This window comes from Acipenser ruthenus, chromosome 1 (genome assembly GCF_902713425.1).
Source record: "Acipenser ruthenus chromosome 1, fAciRut3.2 maternal haplotype, whole genome shotgun sequence".
NCBI classification, from domain to species: Eukaryota; Metazoa; Chordata; class Actinopteri; order Acipenseriformes; family Acipenseridae; genus Acipenser; species Acipenser ruthenus.
The window spans coordinates 66304117-66316486 of NC_081189.1; the positions used below are offsets into that span (position 1 = coordinate 66304117).

A 12370-nucleotide genomic window follows, 5' to 3' on the forward strand; every position below is an offset into this window, starting at 1 on the left:
ACAAAAATATATCAACACTAAACATGTAATATTTGTAAGAAATAGCAGCAATGTTGTGGCTTTTTACAAGGTATACAGAGCTCGAGAGCCCCTGTGAAGTGTTTCACCAGAAAGCATAGTTTTAGAACCGATGTCCTTAATTAGCATTATCTTTCCAGTTATTGAGTTCTAACAGAATAGCTGACCTCCCTAGCAAACCATGAGAGAGCAGTGTGTGACCGTTGTGTAATTATAATACACTGCACCCAGTCCTGGTGATTAGACTTGTCGATATATTTAACGAAAATGAGCAGACGTCACCAATTAAGTACCTATAAATCTGCTATGAATTGATTATTAACTGATCAATAGACTCTCACAAATTATCACGTTAGTAGCTTGTAAATATAACTTCATCCAAGAGATGCACAGACATTTGGTCCAGTCCATTAACATGCAGGGTGCCTTCTCGTAAAAATTAAACATACCATCACTCATGTTTGACTGTGTAATGTCTACTTATTCCAATTTATATTCCAGAATAAGTTACCTGAAATATGGGTTGGGTGCACAGAAAATGACGTTGGCATTTAAAACGGCAGAGTTCAAGTTACTTATAAAATGGTATAGCTAACTTGAAATCTGCAACAATTAAAAAGGTCTAATTAAACAAATGATCAGTTCAATTAAGGGTCTAGTTAAGTAATTGTGAGTTCAGTTGGAATGAAAACCAGCAGACACAGGGGGTCCCCAGGACCAGGGTTGGGAAACACTGTGCTAAACCGACTAAATAATGCATAATTGTTCCCACCCACACACATTATTTTACCTGGTTTCCTCCCATCCTGTGACAAGGCCCCATTTCCACGATGCCCCCATTGGTGTGACCCATACTGTCTATACAGTAATTAGTTTCAAATCCCCTTATCTGAAAGAAAAAAAAAAAACAACAAACAGTTTTACCATTTATCCATACAGCATGTTTTGTGAGGATTAAAAAAAAGGTGCATATTTGTCATAAACATGTCAAAACACAAAGTGTGCTAGCAATTCTGTTTCACTTGAGGAGTTAGGCATTTGTATGCACAGATGAAGGAATAAATTTAAGTAAATAAAAGTAAAAAGCTAAACATTTACCTCTCCCCAATCCACATTTTTTGGAGGCAGTGGATAGTGTGCTGGAATATCATAGGCAATTTCCTCCATGAACCATTTAAAACTTTTACAGTTGTGTTCTTGACGGAATTTTTTCAGTTCCGAAATATCTCCATAGACTAGAGCATAAGTCTCAGGACGGCTTGCATAGAAATAGTCCTTGAACTCATCCCACCATACCTCCACAACACGGACATAATTCTGAAAATGGAATTATTATATACAGCTGTGAGATTGAGCTCCTTGTGCCAGCTAGCTACCATACAAAAATGGAAAACTTGTTGAATTCTTTGACAATTTTAGAATTTTGTAACTGTACAAAATATAAAACTTGACCTTCAACGTTGGAGATGAACCCACATGAGCAGGTTGTGGGTTTCCATGCCACCCCTCGAGACGGTAAATATGTCCAACCCGAGAACAAGGCACAAATAGCAGCTGGCCTCCACACTGCCAAATCTGAATGTTGGAAAGAAAACAGGAATTACACTGCTCAGAAGACACTGTGCATCTGAAACCTGTGATATTGTCAAGAGAAACTGGAGATTAACAGACACAGTGAAAATTACAGAAACTTCACCAAGGACATCTGCATAGTGGATACCATAGTGTTTTACAATTTAAACCGTGAATAAACTGAAATCTAAAAAAGGACTAAATTATCAATTCAAGTGATAAGTAAGAAAACAATTGATTCATGTCATAGCAGCTAAAAAGCTTGATCACACAGAACTAAACTCAAATGGGACATCTTAAAACAAAAAGGTATGTGCTGGTCACTAAATGTTTTACCAGTCACAAAACATCATCATCATTCGCGTGACACCTGTCCATTCTTAAAGAGAGTCACATGCACATAGTTACGGAGAATAAATAGGCCTTTGTGGGGAAAAAAACAAACAAACACAATTCGTTTTCTTATTTAACATTAATATTTTGCTTTATAAATTTCAACTATTTTACACAATAGTTCTTATTGCAAATGAAAACTACAGGAATAATATCAGCGTGAATTAAAAGCATTTTGTACTGAAAAGATAGGAAGATGTGCAAACTTAAGACCAGACTGACATATCTAGACTAAAGAGAGCACGTAAAAAAAAAAAACAATACAAAAATCAACTGCACTTAATGCTTTCGTTTCAAACACGCGATCAATCGGAATCATGGAGAAAAACGAAATGAAAGGAGGGGGCTGGATTGAATTGGCCTATCGGTGTCTTGCTTTGTTAACAAGCATGCACCAAGGCAGGAACTGCAAAATCACTCACTCATTCGATTGCCTGTGCCTTAGAACCACCATGCGGGTCAATCTGGCTCATTTTGGATTTAAAATGTTAATTACTCTTCTGTTGTAAATTGTATGTGTATGTCCGTTTTATACTTTTCCTAAATATATGAATTAAATATCCAGGCGGCATTTGATAGCCAGAATCGCAAAAGTGATAAAAGTTATAAACAGTTCTGCCTAGAACCGCCACGTGGGTCAATGTGACCCATGCATTACAATACATGTCTTTTTAATATACCGTAATGTAAGATATTCTATTCTTTTGTAAATGCAGCAAACAAGACACTCCTAGCACACATTTTTTTTATTATTTCAAGCCTTTCTTTGTTTGTAGACTGACTACAAGACAAAGATTGCTATGATTGTAGATTTGTCAAGATGCAAACTCAGTGAAAGCCTAGTTTTTTTATTTTTAAATGTATCTGGGAGACAACAATCCTTCATTTTGTTCCACAAATGCAACTGGGAATATAGCAGAAGGAAATATTTAATCTTGAAAGTAGTCATTTTGATTGGAATACGGCAAGCTGCACTCGGATGCACACAGCAAACTGAAATGACAGGTAGGATAACAACTTATGTGCCTAATAGGAAATGTATGTTATTTATTCTTTTTGGATATTACTATGAGAGGAAAAAAAACAACAAAAAAAACATTTCGGTTTTACAGGTTTGTATGTATCAGTTTACACAATAGTGTTCAATGGAACTGCGTCTGTTTACATAATCCTGGATGCAGGCACAGTCAGCTGGCAGATGCGTACACTCCTCCATAGAGTACAATGCAGCCGTCATAGCGGAATTAGTGTTATATTTTCCTTTTATGTAGTATTAGAAACAATGATTTCGGTTTTATAGTTTTGTGTGTACATGTACCTGTTTACGGGTACATGTACATACCTGTTTCTTTTGAAATTAGTATTTTATTATATTTCACTGTTTGTAGTCGTGCTGTATATGTGCTCATTTTAAAAAATAAAGCCTTTTATGTTTAATTGTCCATTTAAAATACTGTGTTTTTGCGATGCAAATGTTAGATATGATGTTCATGAATAAACCTTTTCAGTTGTATCCGACAGTATGTCTTTCATTTTCATAACGAAGCAGTTTAAAAATGTATGGGTCACAGTGACCTGCGTGGCGGTTCTAGGTAGTTTGAAAATCCGGTGGTTCTAGTGTTAATAAGTGTAGTCTAGATGCACACTCATTCGCTCCTGTTAGTGACAGTCAAGGTTTCTAGCTGCCTGTCACAGACCTTTTGCTGCACGTCCAACTGACGGGTGGCTTCAGTCTCACCCTCTGCCAGTCACCTAGCTTTTGAAACCGTCTGACTGGTATTTACCAATTAACAGAAATGTCAGGAGGACCACATGCAAACATGTGTTTTGTATTAGTGGCCACTATAGAATATTTAAATTTTCAATATACTGTACTTCAATTTCTATATGCTAAAAAAGGGTACTGCAATTGGTGGCATTATTATGATAAACAAATTGATATCAATCCTAATTAAAAAGCACACTATTTCATGAAGCCCATAGCAGAATTAATTGTACATTACAAAATTAAAATACAGTTTATCCAATATGTATTTTACTAACCTTGAAAGAAATCTCAAAGTTTTCTCCTCCCCAGATTTGCAGACCTGGATCATATAATCCCAGTTCAAAGAAGAAATCTCGTTCAATGGCAAATAATCCACCAGCCATAGCTGGGGACCTAAAACAATTGAAAATTAACAAATAACTAAAGATACACTACATTTTACTGCACATTTTGGTGAATCCAAACACGTATACTGCAGGCACCTGGGCACTTGGGACATGTTTGAACAATACGCATTGAAAGGCATAATTCATAAGAACAACTCTCGTAGAGTGGCAGACAGCAGCTACACATTAGAATACATAGAAAAAAGTAAATGGGTTAAAGATAAAACAACTAACAAGAATAAAATAGGTATAGGAAAAGAACATATACGACAATACAGAATGAATGCATTTACAACAAACACTGTAAATGAGAATGGCATGAACCAGGAATGTAGGATAGCATGTATACAGTTGTAGTCAAAAGTTTACATACCCGCTACGGAAATTTATAATTTCTAGAAACAAATAATTTTAGGAAAAATCTTTTGTAGCAACAGTTTTGCTTTGTGGATGAGGGAAAAAATTATTTCGGCATTTTTTTTTTTCAAAACTCCAAAACTGCGAATTCTAAAGTACTCATACCCTTTGATGCTGTGATAGTATTGTCTACGAGGTGCTAGAAATTTCAATATGAATGCAGAACCTAATTCTAGAAAAGTCTAGAAATTGCTGGATTGTAGGTGAACATTCTTAGAGAGTATAAAAGGGTTAGGCATAGGTTGATTACTGTCATTACCAATAAGTCAATATGGGAAAAAGTAAAGAGCTATCTGAAAATCTTAGGCAGAAAATTATTTATTGTCATAAAGCTGGAGAAGGATACAAGAAGATTTCCAAGTATTTGAGTATCCCAATTTCAACTTATGTTTCTATTATCAAAAAGTACAAGACTCATGGTACTGTCACAACGCTCCCTTGGTCTGGAAGAAAGAAGGTTCTTTCACGAAGAACAAGTAAAAGAATTGTGAGGAAGGTTAATAACAATCCGAGATTGACTGTCAAAGATATTCAAAATGAATTGGCTGCGAGTGGGACTGAGGTTTCCATTTCAACCATAGGTTGAGTATTGCATGATGAAGGTCTCAATGGTTGCAGGCCAAGGGAAAAGTTACTCTTAGGAAAACGTCACAATGACAAAATTGCTTAACGTTTGCAAAACGGCATTTGAAAGATAGATATGAGTTCTAGTCAAAGGTTTTGTGGAGTGATGACACAAAAAAAACCCCAAAAAAACCAAAAAGACCTATTTGGTCACGCTGATAGTCGTTACGTTTGGAGAAAGTCTGGTGAGGTGTACAAAGAAAAGAACACCATATCTACTGTCAAGCATGGAGGTGGTAATATCCTTTTATGGGGCTGTTTTTCCTCTAATGGCACAGGAAATTTAGTTGCAATACATGGGAAAATGGATTCCATAGCATACCAAAAGATATTGGCAATCAACTAGCTATTAATTTCATTTTCCTTGTCAGGGTATGAATACTTTTGAATTAGCATTTTTGGAGTTTTTGAAAAAAAAAAAAAAAAAAAAGTAGACATCTATTTCTTTTACCTTTTTTTCCCCTCATCCATAAAATTTCTAAATTATAGATTTCCATTGGGTTATGAAAACTTTTGACTACAACTGTTTATGTGGTTATGTACCTGGTGTGTAAATTGCATTTAATGTCCTACTAAAACCTAATTGTGTATTTCAAGTGTACAAACCTTGGAAAATAAACCTTAGAATTTGCTTAATAATTTCCACAGTCATAATTTCTTTAAATCAGTATATTCTAGAATGTTACATAAATTGTTACAACAATTAAAGTGGAACAGCCAGCATTCCCAAGCAGTTCAATGTAAGGTAAATGCAACAGTAAAGTAGTTGAAAATACAGAACTAGAAGCATGCAGGACTAACAGATCATAGGAGGACAATGACCCCAGACACACCGTTACTTCCAACTGAAACCATTTTCAAGTAAAGCTTACATTTACAAAGAAAGTGTCCACCACCATAGTAACAAGCCATATTTGTAAGCATTTTTCTACAATTACCGATATGGTTCAGTTCTAGTTACTCTCTTCTCCTTCTCCCTCTTTGACAAAGGCACACGTTTCCATAACATGCTCCAGTCCCACGCTCCTCTCGCATACCCATCTTCATCACCACCCCCTTGGGGTTCAAGCTCATAAGTCTGGCCACTTATGGAATCAATGACTGGGACTGTGCATATAGTTCTGTGGTCGTTAGGTGGATGGTGTGAGGGAATCCATGCATCAAATGCATACAAAGTGGGAGAAAGGAATACAAACAAACAAGATGTATGTACTTATAAAACAAGCATGAAAAACTTTTTTTTACCGATAAGGTTCACTTCTATGATTTCTTTTAGCCTTTTCCTTGTTGCTTAAGGGCACACGTTTCCACAACAAACTCCAGTCCCAGGCCCCTCTGGCAAAACCATCTTCATCCCCACCTTGCTGGGGTTCAATGGTATAATCATTTCCATCTATGTAATCTATTAAGGGAACTGTACATATAGTTCTGGAACATTAACAAGAAACAACAGTAAAACATGTTACATCATTTTAGACATTTGTTATGTCATTTTAAAAGTTTTAAATGTATGTATGCTATTTGGCAACCATAATGGCCACAAGTAAAATGTAATCCTAGAGTCAATTTTCAATTTATTATTCTATTTAAAAACAATTACAAGAACTTATGAAAAAAAACAAATGTCAAAGCTGACTCTCGTTGACTCTTTTGTTGGCTAGCCAAATGGGAATGCTCTTTTTATAAAATTGGGCTGCTACCACTTTGCTATAATGTACCTTTGCCAATATTTTGATAATTATGTAATTAAAATGGTTGGAAAATTTCCCTTATGCTTACCAGTGCATATTTCGATCAAGTATTTATAATTAAAATGCATGTGTACACTACAAGAGTACTACCAGGTCAGTTCACTTTTGCTTTCTTCTGTTAAACTTGGATAAAAGAATAGTACACATGCACCCTTCAATGTCTTTTGCTTGTTTTAGAGATTGTATTGAAGTAATTTTGAGTCAATACAGTACCAGTAACTTAAAGGGCAAAAACCTACTGTTATTTTAGAGCAAAAAGAAGTTTTAGCCAGATATCTGCTTTCCTTATCATTGCTGCATCTATTTAAAAGCAAGGTAAACTGACATGGCAACAGCTTGAAAGTTCATTGTAAACATCCTGAAGCATAAATAAAACAAACCAAATATTTAAAACACCAATAAAAACAAGCAAACAAACACTATATAATGTAACATCATCATATACATTATTACATCAAATATGGTACATATAAAGTTCTTTTACCTGTCCTTAGTGATAGGTGCCACTAGGGGTGCATACCAGTTAGGTCCCACTTCACAATGAGCATCCAGATAGATCAGCACCTAGGGAATTTTTCAGAATAGCAGAAGATAAGCAGTTTTAAGGGAACCATCCTGTTAAACACAAAATATTTTGAGGAGTAAAGTCATTTTTGTTGTGTTAATTTAGGGTTAAACAGTATATGTGTATGACCGCAGTAGTTATTTATGAAAAACATTTTACAACACAAATTACTGCCCCCCCCCCCCTATTGTAACTTGTTGTTCAGAGAAATGTGCAGTAAATTAGTTTCAACTTTATAACTTACAGAAGTACTACAGACAAACTTATTAATAACACAAATACTTTAGGGTTTATAAAAAATGTAATTAATTTGTTATTCATGTACTTTCTCATTAATCAATTGTGAAATGAACCCCAAAATATTCCCCTACATAAGTTTGTAGGGATTTGGGTGAAACTAGAGAGAACCCATGAATGCTGCCAAGGACAACAAAATAAAAGCAAGAATACTAGTTTTAAATTTACCTGACCAAGCACAGCACTTTTTGCCCCAATGCTCCTTGCTTGAATTAAGCCTTCTCTCCTCTCGTTTCGAAACAATTTTACCAAGCCACCCCACTGCTTTATATATTCCTCCAATCTATCTTTCAAGTGAACTGGAGAAAAACAAAAATAAACTTTACTTTACCTCTCACAGTTACAAAATGACAAAATTAACAACCAAAAAGACACAGTTAGCATGAATCTGATAAAAGCAATGTTCTGCTATTTGAAGTGCAGGGTGAGGCATGTGAATGTGGTTCAACTCAGTTAATAAATAGCGTGACCTTGGTACATGAGTATACTGATCAAATTACTTTAATAATCTTCTCTATTCAGTGATATTTTATTGTATAAATAGTGTAGAGAGACAGTTCCACCCACCTTAAAGTATGAAAGACATTTACAGAAGTCTAAAAGACTTTCTTCAAAGCAAAGAAACCTTTTACTGGGACAGTTCAAAGAGCTTCCACAGCCTTACCATTAACATTTCAGGATTCTGCAATTGTTTGGGGTAGGAGCTGAGCAGTGGTTTAAAGCTATGGTCTACAAAGCAACCAATTCACACCCATAGGCTACATGGCATTTTACAGATCTGCAAACATTACTCTACTCTACTCTACTTCTCTCCTATAAAGTAATGTTGTCTACTGTGACAGACTGGGGTGTTTTGTCACTGTTCTTTCAGATCTTGAACAGAGTCTGGTGGAACCAAGCACTCTGGACAACAGTGTATTGGTTTAAAACAGGGCAGTACCTGTATGTTTATTTTCTCATTATTGGAGTCCTTGCTATACAGAAATCAAGCAAAGTAAATACCAACAACGTAAACAAAAAAAGCCAAAAAAAAAAAAAAAAACTAGCTCCTTAGTGCGAACCACTAACTAAACCTTTTAGTTATCTTTTAACTACCCCTTTCTACAAGTCAGACAGCTAAGCTGTTACTGACAAAAAACACAACACAACAAGCAATACTAATCACCAAATCTAGTGGAACATTACTTCCCCCAGGTAAAACACCAACCGTCAACCTATTTTCAGTACGCACAGGACTCTCCGTGGGTCGTAGCCCATACACTTCCTGCGTTTAGAAAAAAAAAAAAAAATGCTCTTTTATGTCTGCCTAATTGGAGACAGGTAAAAACCATGCTCTCAAAATGGTTGACCCCACAGAACTCTGGGAATTGTAGTCTTCTCTGACATTGGCAGTCACAGACTACAATTTACTTGTGTGACACAAATTCAGTGGAGAGGATACAGGCTCCTCGTCACTCTCGGACCAATATACACACCCTCCACTGCTTTCCCCACATATTTATAGTTTGCTTTGTCACGCTACACATATGCTGTAATTAATCTTGTATTCCATTGAAGAATTCTAAAATTTGGAAGCATTACACCGATACAGTACCCATAATATATTTTTTTTAATAATTTGAAGTGTATTGAAAATAACAGATGTTACCTATTGTTGTGGATTTGAATGATTCAGCTATATTATACCAATAGAATCGATAGTATTTATGTTTAGTATTTGACACTGAATGTATACATTTACCTTTATTACTGAAGTCATCAATCAATACAATTTCTGCTAGGTATCTTCTAGGTGTCCGTTTAATAACACTATGCACAGTTCTCATTAAGGTGGACCATCCTTCATTATGGAAGACAATAATAATACTGCTTGTAAGCAAGTTTTCATCATAATGCCAGTACTTGCACCTAGAGGAGAGAAAACAGTGGTTATTCAGCTGCAGGGAACGGCTTAAAAATGAAACTAAAAAGACTTAATTAGAAATGTGAGGCGATCATTTGCATCTGAATTCATATATAGGTGGGGCTACAGTATCTTTGAGTAGACTCTGCACATTGAATCTGACTCCTTGCAACAGCCAGCTAGGACAGCACTAACACTAAGTGGATACTGTAAATGACCTCTTAGCTGTTATGTTATATTTATAAACACAAATTAATTTCAGCTTGTTCTGTAAAGTGAAAAGCAATGCTCATTCAAATTCAATTTCAACATGACTTGCTTGCTACTGTAAATACTGCAATTCACACACATAAAACAAAGAATCTGCACACAGGTGGAAGAGAAGTTTTAAAATGGCAGCTGTGTGCTAAGATCATACTGAGAACTTCTGATAAGAGGCTTAGCTGCCGTTCTGAGAACAAAAGTTTAGTTTCACTTCCACTGGGTGGTATCAACACTAACTCGACTGTTACTGTGGCTTTATTACAACTGGTTGCTTGCACTCCGTAACTTCAAAGTCTTCTTTCCACTCAACCAAAAGAACTATGTGAAAGATTTTTCTTTACTATTCAATACAAACCAAGGGTGTTCCAGTATGTACAATACATAAACCATGATTAAAAAAAAATATAAAACTTGCCAAAAAAAAAAAAAGCCTGGTAATAATAATAATAATAATAATAATAATAATAATAATAATAATACTGTCCTTGGCATATGTAAAATGCTCAGTTTGCTGTTCGTAGAACACATAACATTTATTCAAAGACTTACTGTATTATCTTATTTTTCACAATTCAGAACACCAACAGTACAGTATTCTGCTTAGTATTTGCTAACATGACCGATGTGCCAATAGCTCTAAATATATTTATTCCCTCCTATAGCCTGCATAGTTTTAAAATGACGGGATTTTTACAAAATAACATTTGATTAACATTATGCAGCTACAGTACTTCTCCACAAAGCAGCTTTCCGGTGAACCCAAAACTCTCTGGTCAAAGCCCTAACCACTACTCTACACCACTACTCTACACTGCTGGACAATTGTAAGTCGCCCTGGATAAGGGCGTCAGGTAAGAAAAATAAATAAATAATAAAAGTAGCAAATTAGTACCATCAAAGGTTCGAACCTTCCTTCTGTAATGTGATCCGAACCTTCGAAGGTCAAAATGTACCCTTCGTTGCAACCCTAATAGCAACCATTTTGCTGGACAATAAAACAGTTTATGTATTGCTTGGTGATCCTCTGGCCACACCCCTCTCCTACAGACAGCAATTGATCTTGCATGACAGACATCTACAATCATTACAATGTAATTTCTTCCTAAGCCCCTTTCACACTGGCACTCCTACCCAGGTCACAATCCTGCGTATTTTGAAACCACTTACATGGGTCGTACCCGGGTCCCAGCGACGCACCTCAGGATGTTGGTCGACATGCTTTGACCCGGGTTGAGCGAGACAAAATGCATGACAGCCGATGAAATAACAAACAGCCACGCCTGCGTGAAGCTTTCACTTCCGCAAGGAACGTTTTTGTTTATTCTGTTTAGCCATATTTGTATTGCTTGAGACATGCCACTATTAATAGTTAGCAGACATTTTTTTTGTTTTGGATGTTATATATATATATATATATATATATATATATTTGACTGTTCTCATTTCGTTCTACCACCACTATGGATACAGATTTTCAGATCAATCCAACAAGCCATTCATAAGTTATAGTCCAAGCCTCACAAGTTTTCATAAGAACTAAACTCTAATGGGAACTGGACTCAAACTCTGTGCTCTTCATTAACGCTTTTAAACTGCTAATGGAAGAATGTACCGGATAGGGTTTGTACGATAAAAAAAAAAATCAACCAAAGCATTTGGAGTAGGACTATATTTGTAAGGCCAATCACATGTTTTAAAACATCATAGGAACAGCTTGCACACAACTACAGACTTCCAGTACCTGAATTAAGTTTAAACTGAATAAAAAAAGAAACCCCTACAAATTCAAAGTGGTAACTTGGTGTGTATCAATTAATATCAATAGATTAAATTAAATGCAACGTTAAACAAAGACAAATTTAAGTAATATGTACAAAACTTTGCAATTGCACTGCAATTAAACAGGGAAGGGGCAAATCCATTGTACAAGCGCATTCATACTAGTATGGTTTGCTTTCTGTACTGGAAGAAAGACTGCAAACTGAAAGATTTCCATTACACGAGAGTAGATGTTAAAACTTCATGCTGATTTGAACTCGGCTCTCGCCAAGATAAGCACCAACTAAGACGTAGCTTTACAGTAAACTAATGTGATCCATATGTGTCTCCATCCATTTACGTTTCCTTCCATATGATGATGTAGATATCCTTCTGTCTGGTGTTAATGGCTGAAGTGTAATGCTGGCTCCAGGGATCAGCTTATTTTGCCTCCCTGGCGCATCAGCACACACAACGGCTGCGATGCTGGCTCCGGGGATCAACCAAAGTGCGGCCTCCCCAGCGCATCAGCATGACAACCGTCTGGATTGAGCTAAGTAGGGTACATCTCTGGGGTTTTCAAGTGGGCACCTTCCATCCTCAGTGTTTCGTCGACTAGCCCACGACACCTCAAGAGGGCTCGACGGTGATTCT

The 12370-nt window shown here is 36.1% G+C and overlaps 1 protein-coding gene across 2 annotated transcripts in view; it reads right to left on the reverse strand.

The window, feature by feature from the left end:
• LOC117421468 (N-acetylgalactosaminyltransferase 7-like) overlaps nucleotides 1-12370 on the reverse strand; it is a 30792-nt gene that overhangs the window by 2364 nt on the left and 16058 nt on the right. Inside the window, exons 3-10 of one of the 2 annotated variants that reach the window (XM_034035935.3) lie at nucleotides 9533-9699; nucleotides 7960-8090; nucleotides 7414-7493; nucleotides 6424-6606; nucleotides 4027-4144; nucleotides 1471-1593; nucleotides 1117-1335; nucleotides 809-907 (exon numbers count right to left, since the gene is read on the reverse strand). In XM_034035935.3, coding sequence (XP_033891826.2) covers nucleotides 809-907; nucleotides 1117-1335; nucleotides 1471-1593; nucleotides 4027-4144; nucleotides 6424-6606; nucleotides 7414-7493; nucleotides 7960-8090; nucleotides 9533-9699 — 1120 coding nt within the window. Of the gene's footprint in view, nucleotides 1-808; nucleotides 908-1116; nucleotides 1336-1470; nucleotides 1594-4026; nucleotides 4145-6116; nucleotides 6300-6423; nucleotides 6607-7413; nucleotides 7494-7959; nucleotides 8091-9532; nucleotides 9700-12370 lie in introns of both variants that reach the window. The other variant, XM_034035934.3, reaches the window with a different exon arrangement.